The sequence below is a fragment of the Manihot esculenta genome, chromosome 5 (genome assembly GCF_001659605.2).
Source record: "Manihot esculenta cultivar AM560-2 chromosome 5, M.esculenta_v8, whole genome shotgun sequence".
Lineage (NCBI taxonomy): Eukaryota > Viridiplantae > Streptophyta > Magnoliopsida > Malpighiales > Euphorbiaceae > Manihot > Manihot esculenta.
In genome coordinates, this window is record NC_035165.2 from 21,738,076 (window position 1) to 21,760,008 (window position 21,933).

General features: G+C 32.8%; 2 protein-coding genes across 3 annotated transcripts; one reads left to right on the forward strand and one right to left on the reverse strand.

Moving 5' to 3' along the window:
- Nucleotides 1-6,572: 6,572 nt before the first annotated feature.
- LOC110615896 lies at nt 6,573-7,601 on the reverse strand. The gene has a single exon (XM_021758095.2). It carries the CDS (start codon nt 7,374-7,376, stop codon nt 6,750-6,752), a length of 627 nt encoding a protein of 208 aa, XP_021613787.1. The 5' UTR covers nt 7,377-7,601; the 3' UTR covers nt 6,573-6,749.
- Nucleotides 7,602-10,353: 2,752 nt separating this feature from the next.
- On the forward strand, nt 10,354-21,912 carry LOC110616138 (type I inositol polyphosphate 5-phosphatase 12). Of its 2 annotated transcripts, XM_021758465.2 has the most exons (11): nt 10,354-11,238; nt 12,221-12,473; nt 12,698-13,511; nt 13,748-13,872; nt 14,007-14,091; nt 19,935-20,097; nt 20,200-20,240; nt 20,360-20,627; nt 20,732-20,855; nt 20,935-21,295; nt 21,508-21,912. In XM_021758465.2, the coding sequence occupies exons 1-11, from the start codon at nt 10,425-10,427 to the stop codon at nt 21,862-21,864; spliced, it is 3,405 nt and encodes a 1,134-aa protein (XP_021614157.1). In that variant the 5' UTR covers nt 10,354-10,424; the 3' UTR covers nt 21,865-21,912. The 2 variants fall into 2 exon arrangements, with proteins under 2 accessions (XP_021614157.1, XP_021614156.1); XM_021758464.2 differs by having other exon boundaries at nt 19,935-20,240.
- Nucleotides 21,913-21,933: the final 21 nt, after the last annotated feature.

The window sequence follows — 21,933 nt, forward strand, 5'->3', positions numbered from 1 at the left end:
GGTTTTTGCACGCTTCAATGCCTTTTTCCTCTAAATTATTCAATGATTTCAAGCCTACCCTTCATTTTCCACCTCCACTTTTAAAGTTTTAGCATATGATAATAATAAATATTTGGACATGAATTCTATATCCGACCATGCTTTAATTCCTGTGGAAAAGATAATCAACACCTTTGAGTGTCGACTAAATCCCGAAAGAAAACAAAATATTAGGATTCTCTTTTTTTCTTTTATATAAAGCTGCAGTGGTATGCCCTTTGGTTTTTTTTATTTTTTTAATAATGCTTTATTCCAAGCATAAAGATCAGTGGCCTCTGCCTCCTACCACCGCATGACTCTTCTCTAATTCACTTTGATGAAGAATTTGGTAGAGAGCTCATCATCATTCTTAATATATATATATATATATATACCCATTAGTGCCTTGGAGGCATTCATTAAGGAGGAGCTGGCCACTTGCTTTTCAAGAACGTTCTTTAATTTCTCATGTCATCATGGAAAATCTTGCATGATTAGGGTTTATAATAAGCAATTGATATTGCTTATAATATACATCATGTATAATCATTGCACCATATTTTAATACATAGTTTGTTTTTTGCAGCTTTTGTACTATAGCAATTATCTTTTACTATGAAATATAATTATTAGAATATATCAATGACTACTGATCGTTTAAGCTAGCTCATAATTAAATAAGAGGCACTGTCTGGAAATGTGAATCTTCCTAATTATCCATCCTTAATCTCAATCATAGAGACAAATAGTTTATGTTCACCCATCATTGATCAGCAGTATTAGATTGCCCCTCAATTCAACTAGTTGGCCAATATTTAAATATTACATTACAAGTTATATATAGATTGAGATAAATTATAAAGATTCAACCCATTTCATCTCACTTGATATTTTGAGATCTATAAAATAGAGTTTATAGTGATAGTCTAATCTTAAGGGGAGAGAAAGATGTTTTTTCCCTTTGATCTCTTTTTCTTTTATCTGCAAGTAACATCTAACCGCTTTTCTGCTACAATGTTACATGTTTCTGTCACTTAGATCCTTACGTATGGATGTGTTAGAACCTCTTTCCACACCAGGTGACCATTTAATTTCCCTCGGCGAGCATGTGAATAGAGCTATAAAGTGACCAGGTCTGCTCTTCTTTCTTTGATCACATCATCAGGTTAGGCTTCCTTTGGAAGAGGCCGCACGTGAGACCTGTCTGGCCTGATTCCTCAATTGGACTGAGGTGCGCAATATGAACTAGTTTACTTTAAAATGGGTTTAGTGGGCTTTAGGCTTGCCTTCTCATTAGGATATAGCCTTATCCAGATGTGGAAGGCCCGGCGGTCATCACCACTAAACGAAATATTTTAAAGAAAGAAAAAAAAATAGAATGATTAGAAGAAAAATATAAAAATTTTTTTTAAAAAAAAAATAAATAAATGAGGGCTGCTAAATGAAGGAGAGATGATGATAAAGTTAAATGTGGAATGACAGGGTGTAAGGAAAATGGAGTTAAAATGTCAGAGAAAGAGGCAACAAAGTAATGAGAAGTGACAAATTTGAAGAGTGGGAAGGAGGGACAAACGTTGTCTTTGTTGTTAAAAGTAGAGTTTTCTTTCACAACATCCCACGTATTAGAAAAACTAATTTTTAGTGGCAAACCTGTGGGGGCGAATTTGCTCTTCCTGTTTTACCTTAATCTCCCTTTGATTGACATCTACGTCTAACTTCCATATTCCTCCTTCAAATATGTTATAATTTCGTCCTCTAAATTTTGGATATATTTTTTGTAAAATTAAATACTAGTAAAGACTGAATAAGGTATAATTATTTAATTTTTATTTTTCATTTTTTTTATATTTATAAAAATATATATGTCTTAAGTATATGTATATGGTTGTTAAATCAAACTAGCCAACATGCAACATATATAGTAATTACACTATTTTCTTTTTGCATCTCATTATCTACTTTTGTTGATAGTCAGTGACGTAAAGCATTATTGATAGTAAGTTCATAAATTAAGCTCGTCTACAAGCAAATCTATGAAATCAAGGATTAAAGGATAGAAATCTTCAAGTACAAAACACAGTGTTTCTTTGCATCAATTAAGTTCACAAACCCCAATAAGTTCTATTGCATATTTGGTCATTGATCTTCGCTCGCAGCTTCCTGGTGGAATATGAATATCAATTTCTCAGTATGATGTTTAGTGTCTTTAGATTCTTAAAGTTTATAGAAAGAACTATGTATGATATTTGTTATAGCAGTCTAGGTAATGCAAGTAATTGCAGTCCAGCCTCTGTTTATCTAATTACATGACTGTTGAATATGCCATGTTTGAGATAGACAAATCCCATCAATAGAACTTGATTATAAGTATCACCTAACCCCATCACACACTGTCACAGCAGAATCTTTATCACAAACTTGCTCTCGGGCTCCACTTGAATTGTTTGAGGGCAGATTTGAACTTTTATTTAACCCTAATTTCTCCATTCCATATAACCTACGTACATAGTTGGTTCCATTTAAGGGTGCACTTGCTCGATCTACCCCAATTCTCTGTAACTTTGAGCTCTACCTGTTCTGGCATCCTCCAAAAATCTTTAGAACTACAAGTACTTCAAATACAGTAATTCATTCGAAGCAAAAGGGTATTTCACAGGCTCTAAAACCATGCACAGAAAGGAGAAAAATAAAAGAATGAACACCCTCTTCTACATCTGAGCTCACAGACAAAAGTAATCATCTACCTCATCAGCTTAACCAATCACTTCACTCTCACGTACAGTCCTTTAAACTAACCAACAAACTCATCTCCTAGCTGAACTGAATCACATTATCAGATCTATCTCATGGTTATAAAAACGATATATACATATATGTGTGTGTGTGTGTGTATTTGGGTTTCAAAATGTAAAAATTTCCTTTACGTTAGCTGTGATAGGGAGATGGCGGTGAAGTGAACAGCTAAATGCTTGTCGTTTCTCATGATCAAGGCACAAATTGTTCTATTAATTCTTGAACATTCAATGTCATATTGTCTCAATCTAAACTTTTGGTCATAAAGAGTTGTCTTCCAGGGCTGGATTTTGAGTAGAGACAGCTGTAGTATGAGGCTTAGTTTCAAGTTATTATTATTAGCTAGCTAGCTATAGTGTCAGTTGAGGCGGAGATTTCAGAACTGTTTGTCTTTGTAAAACTCATTTCAAAAGCTTGTTCGATGTGGTATGTTGTTGTAGGAAGAGATTATGGCCTCTTTCTGTTGTCAAAACCAGAGAACTACTCGCAGGCGCAGCCTCTTTCTGTTCATACATTTGAAACAGTTTCAGAAAGTAAATGGCCCAACAGTTTCAAACTTTTTTATGGACTTGGGCTGTAGTGGGATGTGAACGATAATCTTTATAACACTAACATTTTTTAAGGATTCGGCTTTAGATAAACACCAATCCGGCCATAAAATCACATCCAGGTTCTAACCGTTCAAATGAAAACTACTTGTTTTCTCTCTTCTTTCGAAAATCAGTTGGTTCGATTCGGTTGAAAATAGCATTAATATTAAAAAAAAGAAAATTCAACTGTTGGATTGTCCTATACCAAATCAAACAGAAATCATATCAATATTGACTTTGTAATCTCATCATAAACCCTTAAGACATTTTTTTGGATGACTTTTTGGTGAGAGAAGAAAATAAATAATAGAAAATTTGTTGAAAAAATTATTTTCCTTCTGTTCTTTGGATGTATAAAGGAAAATAAGAGGAAAAAAAAAGTAACTTTAATTTTTGAATAAGAAAATATATATTTAACCCTTATTCATAATTAACATAAATAATTATAGAAATAAATAGGTGATTATATTAATTTTTTCTTTAAATTTGATTAGAAAATAAATAGTAATGTTAATTTATTGTTTCTCGTATTTACTTTTCCTCCTTCTTTATTTTCCTTTAAACCAAACACAATAAGTGATAAAATATTTTTATTTTCCTTTCCCGTTTATTTTCTTCAGATATCAAAACTAACACTTATGATTTGAAATTGAATCAACGCAAATCCATTAGACAAAAGTCCGTACGGATAATATGTGATGAAGTACGTAATAAGAATTATTTTAATGATTGACTTTTTTTAATTAATTTAAAAATGAAAATAATGAATAAAAAAATAAAATAATAGCAATAGACAAAACTTTAGATAGATACGAGTTTATCAAGCAAGGCATACACGAGAAAAAGATGAACATATCTATATGATTTTGAAAGGCTTGACTTTATTGTCTTAAATCTCCATCAGTTCATCATGTATTTTTTTTATTAGTTAATAAATTTGAAATGAATTTTTTTTAAGTTAAAAAAATTAATAATTTCATTAATAAAGGAATTATTAAAAAAAATTCTTGATATTAAATGAATTTATAATAATTCTTTAAAATTATAATTTTTTATTTTAAATTTGAGATTGAAAATTAAGAGAATAAAATTTAATATTTCTCATATTTATTTAGATGCACTGACCACCAAATTAAGTCTGTGAATGCTTTTAAAATAAAAGTATATTCAATCTACTTTTCATTTGTTATAAATTATTTATTAGATTTTAATACACTTGAGTGTATAATAAAATATAAAATTTACTAATTTTATGAATAATTAATTAAAAATATTAAAAAATATTAAATAAATTTTTAATTTTTATTCCGTATAAAAATAGGAATGTATATAGGACATGTGGGAAGATAATTTAGACATTGAAAATTAACAGATTAAATTAATGGTTGATAAGGATAGTTAGGCTTATTTATATACATAGAAAGTCTTAATAAGCATTCATTGTGATTGAATAACAAAAATAAATAAATAAAGTGGTTAAGGAGTTTGATAAATGAGAAAGAGATGCACCACTCTAATGAGAAGACAGTTTATATAATTGCATGACTTTTTGCAAAGCTAATCTTCCAACATAACATGCTTTGACTTTAACAACGATCCGGATTAAAACAGGTGTCCACTTATTTTCTTTTTATTTATAAAAATTTACAATTTAATCTCTAAATATTATTATTATTAATAAATCAATTCTTATATTTTTAGAAATCTATTAAAATATCTTTATCTGGTTCTTTTTTTTTTCTTTTTCTTCTTTGATTTTTTTTTAATTTTTCTTTTTATTCTTTTTTTTAAAGAAGGATGAATTATTTTATTAACGAAAAGAAATGATAAGAATATTTTAATAGATATAAGAAAAAAATAAGTAAATTTTAATAGATATAAGAAAAGATAAAGACATTTTAATAAATTTATGAAAATATAGAGACTGACTTATTAATAATAACAATATCTAATAACTAAATAAATAGTTTTATTTAAGGATAAAATTGAATTTTAAAATTTTTTTTTCATTTTTTATCTATTTTTAACGAAAAAATAAAAAAATATTATTTCATCGACGAAAAGAAAAAATAATAACGTTTTAATATATTTTTAAAAATACAGAAACTGAGTTATTAATAATATCGAAATTAAATTATAAATCTCTCATTTATTTATATAAAAATTTTAATAATATTTTTAAAATGTAAAAAATGATTTAATTTTTTATTAATTAAAATTTTTAAAATACTTTAAACATTAAAAATGTGAAATATTTTTCAAAGGAGGACGTACTTCAATTTTGCATATAATAAGAATTTTCTCCCGTCCATGCTTAGAGATGAAGAGAATTGGCCAATTCAAAAATCCAGTCTAACAAATAACACCAACTGACAAAAAGTGGCGACTTTGTTTTTGAAAATGAGGAACAACTACAACTGCTTAGGATTGTTTGAATTTTGATTAAACAGCGTAAAAAGGAGTTAGCATTTTAAAACTTTTGTAATAAATATTAAATAAATTTGAAATATTATCTGATTAACAACAATGTGAAACGTAATTAATTTGAAAAAAAAAATGTAGCACCCGCTGGCGGGCGGCTAAGCCGGTGATTGACGTGGATGAAATAATGGGCTACTACATATACAAGTACAACTCTTCAAAATTTTGGGATTCACACCATAATTTTGCCTCTTAATGCCTGCCTTAACGTCAGCTTGAGCGAGGCCTCCTTAGCCGAAATTTTGACGCTGTGGTCCGTAGAGGGTGCCAATTTCCAATTTTCCACAACAGCTTTAAATTCCAAATACGTTCATATTTAGTTTTATTCATGCACGCAACTGGGTCTGGGTTCATGCACTGTTCCTTTCACACTCCTGAATCTTATCTTCTCCATTGTTTCATTACCATACTCGCTTCCGATTGCCTTACTGGCCACCCATTTTCTATTTTTTTTTTCCCTTTCTTATTGGTCTACTGTAATTAATTTATATACACATAAACACCATGTTTTTTAAGAAACTATAACTTTTAAGGAGTATCAATTGGCTGCCTAATTCGATCATCTCTCTGCTTTTTACTAACACAATCTCCAACACCAACAGCCTCCTCCTGAAATAATTCCCTGCATGACAGCAGCGGTATTTCTTAATCTCCATCTTCAATATGCACCAATTAAATTGAAAAAATTGATGGAAGAAAAAACTAGATTAGATACATTCAGTACCATATTTTCATTAATTGTATTGTTTTTTACAGGACTGTGTTGCTCTTTTTTTTTTTTTTTTTTTTTTTGGCCCATCTGATTTTTCGTCAAAATTGGAACATTACCATCCCACCAAATGAAGAAATTAAAAATGAAATAGAAATTCAGAGCACTGCCCCTTCGTAAATGGTGCTTAATCCAAGCCTAAAGGAGCGCACAGCCAGTTTTGCACGTCTGGAAGTATACTTTTGTAATCTTTTAACAGACCCAGATCTGGATAATCCGGCAGGAGATTGCTGTTGTGGCCGTGCTGGCTTCTCAAACGACTTAATAGCTTCGGCATCATCTGAGGAGGGCGACTGATTCCCCATTAAAACAGGAGAAATCCTGGCCTTCTTACGCCGTTGACCGTCTTTCTTGGAGGCATTTTGGATGGCTACGCTAGCTTTCACAGCCAAAGCCGCCATGTCAGAAGCGGTTAGCCTGTTTTCAAGTTTAGATATAGGAAGAACAAAATACAATTGATCAGCGTAAAGCTGGGCGTTCGAATCCAAAGCTGGAATATAATCATCATAAGTTAAAAGGTCAGAATTGCAGAGGAAGAAAGAAGGCGGCGATGAGGAGGATGATGAAGACGAGGATGAAGCTTCAGCCTCCAGGACTTGAGAAACAAAAACAGGAACATTGTATTCCTGGAGACAACCATTAAGAGACACAACCTTGGCAGTCGGCGAGGAAAGAAGCTCATGAGATTCAGTGCTGAGGACAGAACAAGAGAAACAGGTACCCATTTGCTTCAAATTGATAAGCCAGAAATCCAGGTGACAGTAGCAGAGCCAGAGACGAGAACGGAGGAAAGGAGATGGGCAGCTTGAAAGTTGAGAGTTGAGAGGGAAGAGAAGAAAATAAAAAGAATGGAGAGTCCAAGAGATGGGGGGCTAATAAAGGAAGAGGGTACGGTCACAGCAAATATACGGATGGAATGAGGAGAGCAAAGCGTCATAAGCGAATTCTGGTTGGAGAAAGTGTCCATAAATAGACGGCAGACAGCTGCTGAGTCTGATGCATAACAGTTTCATTAGTCAGCAATGAGGTGGCACGCGGCCTTTCCTATCACAATTCTCGCCCACTGAAACCTTCCTGCCTTGCCCTACAAACAAAATCCCCCAGTTTATACCCGATTCCAGGGGAGCATGCATCATCGTATCAAAATTTAAACAGTTAAATAAACTAAATCGAACCAGAATCAAAAATTTGAAATTCTCAATACATAAAATTAAATTAAATCAAATCAATTAGTTTTCCTTTTATATTTATTTCACACTTATTTTCTAATTTGAAGGCTATAATTGATTACAGATAATAAATTATTCAATCAAAATCAAACCTAATCAAATAATTGAAAAAAAAGAATTGAATTCAATTTCAAGTTTGCCATTTTTAAAATTAAAATTATATATTTATTATGCATTTTGTAGATTATTTCATATATATTTAGTTTTATTTTGTTTAATTATCAATAAGAAAATTAGAAGTAATTATTAACGTAGAAAAAGATTATATGAAGAAAATCCAGCCGTACGTACCAACTATAATTTGAATTCTCAAAACGTAAGCTAAGCTGTGTACAGTTTGACTTTTTTCGTTTACCGCTATGCGCTTTGACTGACAAATTATTAGAGCAAAATTTTGTTCAAAATTTTCTTTTTCCCTCTCTCAAGTCTCTTGAAAGATAGTTTCTCTGGTTTGGGAGGTTCTCTAGTACTGCTCAGTCCCCTTTCGTTTTTTGCCATTCCTTGTGGCTTTTCCTACCCCTCTTTTTATTGTTGATAAGTGTTGAGATCCGGTGGATCAAGGAGATGAAAACACATAAATGAGAGTTTGACTCACGAAAAAAATTAATCAATTTGACTGAATGATTAAAAATGGATAAAAGATTGGACTAGTTTTTGAGATTTAAGGATGTTTAGAATTCTTTTTCTTCGAGGATCCAGAGCTTCTAGCGACAGGGCTTTGCTAAAAAATCCATCCCTTGGTCTAATTGGTTTAGGGTTATTAATACCCTAATCATTTTGGTGCGTTTTGACAGATCATCCTATTGGACACGACGGTAGAGTATTGTAACAGAAATGTCAGGCGGCTCATTTATGGTGGACAGTTAGTTAATAAATGCTAAACCGTTTTCATTATACTTTGTTCATCACTCATGTTTTGTCTGTTAATTCCACCTGCACTCGCAATGATGACCCTATTGAAAATTTGCGTTCTTTAATGAGGTCGGCCTGTGTGCCCGATGCATGAGTGAGGTCGGAGATGTAGGAGGTTGGATTTGCATTCTATGATGGGTGGTCCTCCCGCAAAATGGTCAGATAAAACGGGCTAGTATAGACCCTTTTTTTTTTATATACACATATTATTATGTTATCCAATGTTCTTTCGCTTTTTCAAGAGTTATTTATAACGATTGAGGGAGCGATTTAAAATCAATGCTTTCATTGCTATATGTACATTCATTAATTCATTTTGATTCACGAGATAGTTGTTATAAACATGATGTTGAAATCTATAGAAATAAAAATTAGATATTTTTTTAATTGTTTTGATAGAGTTTTCATGAGAAGTTGTTATAAGTATGATGCTGAAATTGATAACTTGATAATTTTATATCAAGTTAGTCTGGATTTTAGAATGTTGTCCACTCCTTAAAAGTAGCCGAATCTATCGCCTCAAGGTAGGCCATATTATGGTTAAAGAAAAGATATGTGACTAATATAGATATTGAGATTGTTGATAAATTGGATCCTTTATGGACTTGACTACATTTGGTGAAGTTGTTAATGATTATTGTTGTATATTGTATGGAGGTATGATTGAACGTTAGTTTGAATGGAGAGACACGCTAATATAGCAATTCATTATTTGGTTAGGATAATTATATTTTATATTGGTCTCACTTTTTGGTCTAACCTTTTGAGCTCTATTTATATATATATATATATTAATTTTTTAATTTAATATTAATAAAAGGTAATTTAAAATTATATAGTGTCTGAAGTTTAATAAAATTTACAATTAATCTTTTCCATTTTAATAAGAAACAATTTAGTCTTTAATATCTCATTTTGTTAATAAAATAATTTTTTTTTTGTTAAAATTCACTCGTAAATTATAATAATTCAGTATTTCAAATTTTATTTTTATAACATTTTAATTCTTTTAATTTTAATAATTTTATAATAATTTAATATTTTATAATTTTAATATCTATAATAATTTAATATCTCTAATTTTAAATTGACTTTTTAAAAAAAAACATAAAAAAAATAATGATTAAATTATTTACTATTAAAATATAGACTAAATTATAACTTTTACTAAATTTCAATTTCATTAAGGGTATCGTGATTTAGCAAAACATATTAATATTTTAAGTTGTTGTTGTTGTTGTTGTTGCAGCGGTGGCGGTGGCGGTGGCGGCGGCGATGATGATGTAGGCTAGTGTTAGTATGAGCTATGCTCTATCAAAAAAAAGGAGGACGAGCTATGTTCTACCAAAAGAAAAAATGAAAAAGGAGGATGGGCTACGAGGGAAAATGCAAGCTTAAGGGTAGCCTCACTGTGTTCTGTTGAGGAAGAAATGGAAAATTCCTCACCATACACTCTTCCTAGCTTTTCGCTCTATTCCTCCTCCACACTGCAACATGCTCTCCTTTCTTCTCCTCCTCTTTTGGATCTCTCCCTTAGACTTTTTCTTTCCATTTCTTTCCATTTTGTCTCTTTCTTCCTTTCATTCTTTTCACCAACTTTGAACTTCTTCACACTTGAAAAAAATAATAATCATGGAGAATAGAGTTCAAGATGACGAGGACCGAGAAGCCTTGGCGGGGCTAAGTTCTGCCCCGCCGGCCAACCTCAAAATGCATTCCCATAGCCAACAACACCGTAGCAATTCAGATCAGGTAAAACGCCACCACCCTAGAAAACACAGCCTTGATAACATCCCACATGCCTCTTCCGAACGCTACTATGAATCTCCCGAAGATGCCTGCTTCCCATATCAATCCCCTTCCCTCTCCTCCTCTACATATAGAAATGTTGGTGGGAGTGGTGGTAATGAGGGACTCCAGCAGAGGTTCGATAGCAACGAGGGTTCTCCCGATGATATAAAGAAAACCTTACTGCCAGAATTCATTGCCACTGGAGGGACAGGAACCTTTAAGGCTCCAACCCGGGCAGCGGTTCATCCTGGCCGCCCCACATGTTTAGAACTCAGACCACACCCTCTCAGAGAAACCCAAATGGGTAAATACTTGAGAAACATTGCTTGTACGGAGACACAGTTGTGGGCTGGTCAGGAGTGCGGAGTCAGGTTTTGGAGCTTTGAGAATGCGTACGACCCAGGATTGGGGTTACAGGGAAGAGTGAGAAGGGGTGATCAGGATGCAGCGCCGTTTCATGAGTCCGCAAACACGTCGCCCACAATGTGTTTGATGGTTGACAATGGGAATAGATTGGTGTGGAGTGGACATAAAGACGGAAAGATCAGGTCTTGGAAAATGGATCAACCGTTGGATGATGATGCCCCTTTCAAGGAAGGATTATCATGGCAGGCTCATAAAGGTCCCGTTCTATCAATGGTAATGAGTTGTTATGGTAAGATTTCATTCTTTTGCTTGCTAATAGAGGGTGATGACTTGAAGTTTTGAAGCATTTGAGGAAAAAGCTTAATTTTCATATAATGCATATTGGTGAAGGAAAGTTGTTCTTGATCATACCAGCAAAACAAAATCCGTTTAAATAAAATAATAATAACAATTATGGAAATGGATGCTTTGGTTTTATTACATGCAATCATGAGATGCAATAGGGTTGTGTTATTAAACAATATCAATTACACATTCTACAGAATATTGCTAAAACGATAATAAAATGTCAATTTAGATCTTAGCAAATGCTGCAGAATATGAATTATTGCTACATTTAAAGAATTCTTGATTTATTCATCCAATAAATAAAAATTTGACATGTTACAAATTCCTCATTGATTTTCTTCTCTGATTTAATTAGGACAAAAGTAATTTATTATATTCTTGATTTATTTTCATTATATTTTTTCAAATATAAGATATTTTAATTTATCCATTTGTAAAATATAATGGCTCATTTATAAATAATTATAATATTTAATGATCATTTTGTAAAAATATAAAATTTAAAGCAAAGTGATTATTTTATTATTAAAACAAAATTTTCAGGACTAAATTCAAAAACATACCATAAGTTTCATTAAACAAATTTTTTTTTTAATCTTCTAATAAGAACAATAATCTAAAGTCTTAAACAACAGCAGATGCACAAGTAGAGTTTTAATAAATAACATTAAATTCAGAACTTATAAGCAAGAGATAACATTAAATTCGCTTATAGTCCCCCTATCAGTTGTTATGAAAGACACTATAATCCAAATTAAAAAAGTTGCGAGTTAATAAATATCAGATCTGCCAAGAAGAAATTGTTTAAAAGTTGTAGAAGAAAGGGGAAAAAAATGAGAAACAAAAGTTTCATACTTCATTGTTATGTCTTTCCTCTTCTCAATATTGATTTTTTTTTTTTTTAATTATCGTGCTTGATCCAGGTGATCTTTGGTCTGGTGGTGAGGGAGGTGTTATTAAAATTTGGCCATGGGAATCCATTGAAAAATCTCTTTCTCTCTCAACAGAGGAAAAACACATGGCTGCTTTATTGGTGGAAAGGTCACATATTGATCTTAGGAGTCAAGTCACTGTAAATGGTAACTGTAGTCTATCTTCTTCAGATGTGAAATGCTTATTATATGATAAAGTTAAAGCTAAAGTCTGGTGTGCTCAGTCTCTGTCCTTCTCAATATGGTATGTTTTCACTTCATGCATTACTTGTTGCATTGTTGTCATCATTTGGTTGATATATTATGAGTCAATTCCTTCAATATTTTCTTTGCTCTAGCATATTCTTCAAACAACTAAACTTTGAATTTTTAAGTCCTTGGCCTTGCAAAAGCAGAAGTCATGGAGCATTTGTGAGGGGAGAAACAAAAAAAAAAAAAAAAAGGCTTACATTAACTTATATTTTACAGGGATGCTCATACAAAGGAGCTTGTGAAAGTATTTAATATTGATGGTCAAACTGAAAACCGAGTTGACCTGTCATCAGCACAGCAACCAGATCAACCAGCTGAAGATGAGATGAAAGTAAAATTTGTTTCCACATCAAAAAAGGAGAAATCACAGGGCTTTTTGCAACGTTCTCGAAATGCTATAATGGGAGCTGCAGATGCTGTTCGTCGAGCTGCCAGCAGGGGAGCAGGGGCATTTGCAGAAGATGGCAAGAGAACAGAAGCACTAGTGCTAACTACAGATGGAATTATATGGAGTGGATGTTCTAATGGCCTCCTTGTGCAGTGGGATGGAAATGGAAATCGTTTGCAAGATTTTACTCACCATTCCTCCACAGTTCAATGTTTATGCACGTTTGAAACAAGAATATATGTGGGTTACGTGAGTGGCATTATCCAAGTATTGGATCTTGATGGAAATCTTATTGCAGTATGGGTTGCTCATAGTAATCCTGTGTTAAAGTTGGCAGTTGGGAATGGTTATATTTTTAGCTTGGCTACACATGGAGGTATACGTGGATGGTTCCTCACATCTCCAGGACCTCTAGATAACATAATACGATCAGAATTAGCACAAAAAGAAGCAATATACACAAGAAGGGACAGTTTCAGAATTTTAGTTGGCACATGGAATGTCGGTCAAGGAAGAGCATCTCATGATGCCCTTATGGCATGGTTAGGTTCTGCTGCAACAGATGTTGGAATTGTTGTTGTTGGGTTGCAAGAGGTAGAGATGGGTGCTGGTTTTCTTGCTATGTCTGCTGCCAAAGAAACTGTAAGACTGATTTGTTTACGCTTGTTGATGATGATACTTCTTTTTATATATATATATGTATCTATTTTCAAAGGATTTTAATGGCTGACAACTAACATTTTCCACTTTGATTTTCATTCAATCTTTTTCTTTTATTAAATACTTTGTATGTGTGTGCATCCATGTTTTTGCTATATAGCTGGCATGATTTGTTCATTATTTTTTTCCTTTTTTTTTTTTTGTGTGTGTAATTATAGGTAGGGCTTGAAGGAAGCTCTATTGGGCAGTGGTGGCTGGATACTATAGGGAAGGCATTAGAAGAGGGAACAACTTTTGAACGTATGGGTTCTAGGCAACTTGCAGGCTTACTAATATCTCTTTGGTAAGTAATCATAATGAATAATGAGTGAAAGGTTTAATATTTTTCACCCTTTGTGAGACACCTTAACCTTCATTCTGACCCTTGTTGATGTTCTGTATATTTCTATTTCTTATTTTGTTTGAGTTCTTAATCAGGGTGAGGAAGAACCTTAGAGCACATGTAGGAGATGTCGATGCTGGAGCAGTTCCATGTGGCTTCGGACGTGCAATTGGCAATAAGGTGATATTTAGTTTGAAATTGATGAGCATGAGTTTATACTGCTAGAAAACCAAAAGAAAATTTTCCACACAGACAGGTACTAGTCACAAATAATATTAACAAAAGTCTGATCATGCTAGTGTGTGAAATTATATCATGTCAAAAATGGTTTTTGCAGGATTTTGTAGGGTAAATGCAATAATGCACAAGCTAAGGAACTCAATCAATTAACAAGATTTTGTTTTGTTGATAAATTAATAATCAGAGCAAAATCACAATCATTGAGTTTGCATGCTACTTATCATTACACCACAAATTTAACCTTTAACAGCTTAAAACCCCGTAACCTAAATTTTTTAATATTTTCTGATTTTATTATATTAACATCATGTACGAAGTGAAGTTAAAAACTTGAAATATTAATTTCCTTTAATAATAAATGTAGCTACAAAGTATACTTAAATATGAGGTAGAATGATTGCAGGACCTTAATCTAGTTCTTGATCACTTCTTTTTATGTTTCTAGATTGTCATTTATTTGATATATCCTGAGAACTTACTATTCCTTGCTTAGAGCAACGAGGGGAGATAGAGATTACTTCAATTTTTCTCATTTCTAATGATTATGTGTTAAACTCTATTAGCATTATTGTTTGTAACTACTATCAATATAAGAAACAATTGGGTAATATTGTGTGTATTTTTTATTGAACTAAGTGTGTTTATATACAGATTATAAGATCTCGTTAAGATAACTCCTAAGAATTCTCTATCAATCAATTAGTGTCAATTAATTTATAATTATGTAATCTTTTTTAATTATGTACAGATTATGTTCACATTTTAATTAACACTCCTTTCAAATTGGAGTATAAATATTTATCATATCCAACTTGTTAGAAATATATTCTATTCAAGTCCCATTTAAAGATTTGATGAGCAAATCACACAATTTTTTTCCTATCTTCACATAACCGGTGGAAATTTAATTTTCTTAAATCTTCTCACGGATGAAAACTTTAATATGTTTAGTCATGTGAAGAGCAATTTGATTATCACATTAAAATTTCGCGAGTGACGCAACATCCAAACCAACTTCTTTTAACAGTTGATTTATTCACAGAATTTCACAAATGGATTGACACTAGGTTTCCTCCAACAAATACACAGTAGCATGTAGTCAACCTTCTATCACTATTGAATTCAGCCCAATCAACATCTGAAAAACACTCAACTGCAGTACGCCCATGATCACTGTAGAGTATATTGAGTCCAAAAATCCCTTTTAGATAATATAGAATTTGTTCTAAAGAAGTCCAATATGTTACCGTAGGTGCAGATATGAACTGGCTGACAATATTTACTACAAAAGTAATATTTGGATGAGTTATCACCACAAGGTAGTTAAGCTTTCCAACCAACCTCTCTCTAGATCACCATAAGGGTCTCCGTCAGGGGTGGATGCACGTGGAGTACTAAAATTTTCTGAATCATATAGGGGTACTTAAGCAATTTTTCATTAACTCTAAATAAATAAAAGCAAAATTACTATTAAATCCCTAATTTTTTTAGAATTCATTACTTTGTCTTTATTTAAAAATTATATAATTAAAATGTATTTGTATTTTATAAAATCAAAACTCTTTAATCCTTTTATTTATAAATCCATTAATATGCCTTAAATATCTATATTATTTACTCATATAATTTTAAATATATATATTATTTAGTATTTGTAAGTTTAAATATCCATACTATTTATTTTATCTGACTAAGGCCAAAATAAGTTTGAATGATAGTTTTTTTAGATGAAACTAAACAATTTGATTTATAAGATATAACCAACGAGTAATTTGATATAGAGACAAGATAAAAAATTTTTTGAAAATTCAGAAATTTGATAGTAATTCCCTCGTAAATGAAATTGCAATTCTAAAAAATATTTTACCGTAATCACCCTCCTTCTTTATTCTTTTTCAATAAAAAAATTATTTTTAATTTTCAAGATTTCAACTCCCAATATCCTGTTCATTTTTTTTTTAAATATTTAAAAAGTAAGTTGTTCATTCATTATTTAATTTATTTTTACACAATCAATTTTTATTATTAAAAATAATAGTTATTTTTATTTATTTCTTGTTTGTGATTGAAATTATATATTAGACTATTTGAATTTATAAAAATAAATTTTACAATTTTAGAAAAAATAGTTTTAGTTATAGTTAGATTATTGAATGGACTTCATAAACTATTTAGATTTAGAAAAAAAATAATTCTAGAAAAAATTAGTTTAATAAATTATGAGTTAGATTAATTTTTTTTAAAAAGAATCTTAAATATGGATAAATCAAATAATACTTCTCCAGATAATAGGTTAAATTATTCAAATTATAAAAAAAAAAATCTTAAAGTTGATTCAACTTGCAAAAAAGTTTTTCATATAAGAGAGTGAGTGAAATTAAAAGTTTTGCTGAAGAGATAAAATTGAACCCTCTGACTTCAATTTCTGGATCCGTCACAGGTCTTCGTCATATTTTGTGAGATATATATTAGGAATCATTGGTGTGTTATAGAGTTTAGCATCCAACTTTTCCATTTATTTAAATAAGTCAAAGATATACTTTCTTTGAGATAGAAAAATTTTCTTTTTACTCCTTAAAACTTCGACTCCCAATAAATACTTAAACTGACCTAAGTTTTTTATACAAAAACTCGCATGCAAAAAAGATTTGAGAAAAGAAATCCCTGCATTATCATTCTCTGTAATGACAATGTCATCAACATATACAAAAAGGATAATAATACCAGTATTGAAATTTTTATAGAAGACTGAGTGGTCATACTTGTTTTTTTTAAATCCCAATTATTGGACAACTTCACCGAACTTGTCAAGCCATGCACAAAGACTTTGCTTCAAACCATACAAAGATTTTCTTCAAATGGCAGACTTTTCCGTACTCTCCCTTAGCAACAAATCGAGGTGGTGGCTCTATATACATCTCCTCTTGGAGGTCTTCATGTAAAAATGTGTGTTTGATATCTAATTGGTATAAAAGCTAATGCTGAGAAGTAGATAGGGAGATGCACAAGCGAATCGAGGTTATTTTGGCCACAAGAGAAAAAGTGTCAGAATAGTCAATGCCATAGGTTTGTGCATAGCGTTTAGTAACAAGACGAGTTTTAAGTCTTGCTATGAAACCATCTGGATTGACTTTGATGGCAAAAACCCATTTACAACCCACATCCTTCTTGCCAAAGGGTAAATCAACTAGTTCCCTAATATGATTTTTATTTAGAGTCTTGATCTCCTCAAATATTGCATCACGCCATTCAGAATGGGTCAGGGCCTATTTAACTATCTTAGGTAAAGAAATGAAATATAGAGACACAATTAAGGAGGTAGAAGAGGAAGACAGGTAATCATAAGAAATAAAGTTAGTAACAGAATAGGTAGACTTACACTGTCATTTACCTTTATGAAGGCTAATGGGGAGGTCAAGGTCACTTGGTGATGGATCCAATGGCGAAGAAAAATCTGGTGCAAGACATATATCATCAAGCACTGATCTTTGAAAGTAAACTTGAACAACTGACGGTTTAACAGAAGGCTGAGTACTAGGAGAAATGCCACCATCAAATGGTGCAACAGAAGGCACATTTGAGGAATTGCCACTATAAGATGTGATTCTATAAATGAGCCATTCATACTTCTCTTGACCAGTAGAGGTTTGTGCAATAGGATAGAAAGTAATTTGCTTGGAAAATGCTATATTTATTGAGTTCAAATATTTATTGAGTTCTGAAAAGTAACACCGATATCCCTTCTAAAGACGAGAATATCCCAAAAAGACACTTCAAAGCTTTGGAATCAAGTTTAGTCACATGAGATCTGACATCCTGAACATAGCAAGTGCTGCCAAAAAGTTGTGGTTCCAGAGGAAATAATGACTTGTTAGGAAAGAGGATATTATAGGGAGCATTATCGTTTAGTACCATGGAGGGCATGCGGTTAATGGGAAAGCATGCAATAGAGACAACATCAGCCCATAATTGCTTAGGAACTTGCATTTGAAACAGCAGAGCTTGAGTAGTCTCTAGGAAATGTCGATTCTTCCTTTTAGCTACCCCATTTTGAACGAGTGTACCAACACATGATGATTGGTAAAGAATGTCATGTTGAGTTATACAGGCCTGAAATGATTCTGACATATATTTTTTAGCATTGTCACTTCGGAAAATTTGTATAGAAACCTTAAATTGAGTCTTGATTTGAACACAAAAGACAAAGAAATGAGAGAACACTTCCGAACGATACTTCATAAAATAAATCCAAGTCATTCTAGAGAAATCGTCCACAAAAGTGATAAAATATTTGAATCTAGTCTTAGACCCAACCGGACATAGTACCCAAACATCCGAATGAACTAATTCAAAAGGAGACTGGGCTCGTTTATTGACTCTAGGACTTGAAGAGTTTCAATGATGTTTGGCAAAATGGCACAACTCAAAGTCAAGTGAAGATACCTTATGAAATTGAGGGCATAACTTCTTCAAAATTGGTAAAGAAGGATGTCCTAACTGATAGCGTGCGAACAAAGACAGGACATTGGAACAGGCAACAGATCAAGACACCTATGCATCCAAAATGTAGAAACCCTTAGATACATGTCCTTTACTAATAATCTATTTCGTCACAAGATCCTAAATGAGACAATGATCAAGAAAAAAAGAGACGCAACAATTTAGGTTTTTAGTAAGTTTACTCACAGATATTAAATTAAAAAAAGTATAAATCAACTTAGCACAAATGATAGGGTAATAGAAAAAATAGGTTTAACAGTCTCAGACCCCTCAACATTATAGGTTGACCACTAGCTTTGGTAACAGGAAATAGTGTTTTATGAGATTGAAAGCTAACAAAAATATGAGAAATACCTGTAATGTGATCTGTGACACTAGAATTAATAATCCATTTATGTGAATAGGAGATAAGGAAAATTGTACTTATCTCAGCAATAGTAGCTACAGGAGTGGACTCTTTCAATCTATGTTTTGTAACTTTAGTGAGTGTGAGAATAATTTCAATGACATGGGTCTTACGATCAGAAGTCATTTCAAGCAATAATAGACCTTAAAAACACTTCACCCAATAATAAAAGCACCAAAACAGCTCTCACACAGCCTTGAAGGAAAGAAACAAAATTTGGACAGCTCCAATAGAAGAGAAACCCGACAGCAGTAAGGTCTGATGAAGATAATAACCCCAGAGGCTAGCCAAAATGACGAGGTGATCTCGAAAGTGGAATCGGAGACTCGCTGGAGGTGCGACGCACGTTCACGTGCCAACGCGTGAAGAATAGGCCAAAAAGAAAAATGGCGCATGTAGACCACTCGCCGGCAACCACTGATCTTCGGGGAGAGACCGAAAACACTATTGTGCCACTTCCTAGGATGGTGGTGAGATCAAACAATCACCTAGACCGGTGATTTAAAGGAGAACAGTATTCCAAATCCAAAAGAAATAAAAGATGAACTCTAAAGGCTCTGATACCAAGATAAAGAACAATTAGACAATATTGTGTGTATTCTCTATTGAAATGTGCTTATATACAAATTATAAGGTCTCGAAGACAACTCCTAAAAATCATCTATCAATCAATTAGTTTATAATTATATAATCTCCTTTAATTATGAACAAATTATGTTCACACTTTAACACTCTTGAAACTGAATATTGAAAAAAATATGTTCTTAAATATATTAGTATTAAGAATTTATTTAAATTTAAATTTGACGTATTGTAATTATAAAAATACTAGAATAATCTTTTTAGAGTTTTAATGGGCCACTTGTTATACTTGTAGGGAGGTGTAGGTTTGAGGATCAGGGTTCTTGACAGGATAATGTGCTTTGTGAATTGTCACTTGGCCGCTCATTTAGAAGCAGTTAATCGTCGAAATGCTGATTTTGATCACATTTTTAAAAATATGACATTCAGCCGATCATCATCAAACCTTACATCAGCTGGTATGCTGCGACTCCTGTTTTTGTGTTGCTCTCTTGCCTTCTCCACATATTTATTCTGGCTGCTTTACATGTCTGGCATGCCATTGATCCTATCTATTGCAGCTGGTGTCTCAACAAACACTCAAACGCTAAAGGGTACAAATGTATGTTTTTTTATTCTTGTCAGCACTGTCTACATTATTAAGCTTTAGCTTTTAAGTTATCTTTACAATTGCAAAATTATTATCTTCATTCACTAGGATCAATAACTTGGTTTTCACAGGCAGTGAGTGCCAACTCTGAAGACTCAAAGCCTGTTTTATCTGAGGCAGATATGGTTGTGTTTCTTGGTGATTTTAATTATCGGCTTTTTGGTATAACTTATGATGAAGCAAGGGATCTTGTTTCACAAAGAAGCTTTGATTGGCTTAGAGAAAAGGATCAACTCAGAGCAGAAATGAAAGCAGGAAGAGTCTTCCAAGGAATGCGTGAGGCTCTTATCAGATTCCCTCCTACCTATAAGTTTGAAAGAAACCAGCCTGGTTTAGGAGGTAAAATTATTTTAGCATATTTGTTCAGGCTTCTCTGAAAAATCTCCTAAGTGGGATCTTTCTGATATCTTTATATGATGCTATTCGTCCTGCATTCTTCACAGGATATGATGCTGGGGAGAAAAAGCGAATTCCGGCTTGGTGTGACAGAATAATATATCGCGACAGTCGACTGGCTTCAGTGTCCGACTGCGGCTTAGAGTGTCCTATAGTCTCATCAGTTGTACAGTATGTTCCTTAACAAGATTTCTGATACTTTCTTTCATTAACTATTACAATTCAAACATTTGTTCTCTATGTTTACTAGGTATGAGGCTTGCATGGATGTTATTGAGAGTGATCACAAACCTGTCCGCTGCAAATTCAGTGTCCAAATTGCCCATGTCGACAGATCAGTGAGGAGACAAGAGTTTGGAGAAATTATTAGATCGAATGAGAAAGTCAGGTCCTTGCTTGAAGAATCACATTATGTTCCAGAAACCATTATAAGCACCAACGACATTGTCCTTCAGAACCAAGATACTTGCATTCTACGTATTACTAACAAGTGCAAGAAGGAAAAAGCTGTTTTTAATATTATTTGTGAAGGTCAAGCTACTTTCAAGGAAGATGGAGGTGAGCCAGATTACCGTCCAAGAGGTTCCTATGGCTTCCCACGATGGCTTGAGGTAATTTTTGCTCCTTAACCAACTCTATCTTTTTCTTGCCAGCCTTCTGCTCATCATCATCATCACCAGTGGGCTCATATCCTCGCGTTCCTAAGCCTATTCCAAGAAAAAACTTTGTAGCATTGATAATGTTTAAAACCTTAGGATCTATCCAGTCTTCTGAAGTTCTTTTCGCTTATTTTCTTGATTTTTTTTTTTTTGGCTCAATACAGGTCACACCAGCTGCTGGTATAATTAGACCAGAACAGCATGCAGAGGTTTCTGTACATCATGAAGAATCCCATACTCTAGAAGATTTTGTTGATGGCGTTCCACAAAACTGGTGGAGTGAAGACGCACGTGATAAGGAGTTAATCTTAGTTGTGATTGTCCACGGAAGTAGCTCAACAGAAATGAAAAGCCATAGAATCCATCTTCGTCACTGCTTCTCATCTAAGGCAGTTCGCCTCGAGTCGAACTCAAACTCGAGAAAAAACCAAGGAGGAGGAGCAGCTAATCGATCAGAACTTAGACAATTAAGCAGTTCTTCTGATAAAGGAGATGATCTTCAAAATTCTCGAAAATCTTGAAGCTAAAATTGAAGGCTGATAAATACAGATGCAATCTTAATGTAAATACTCATGGAGCATGGTCTCCTT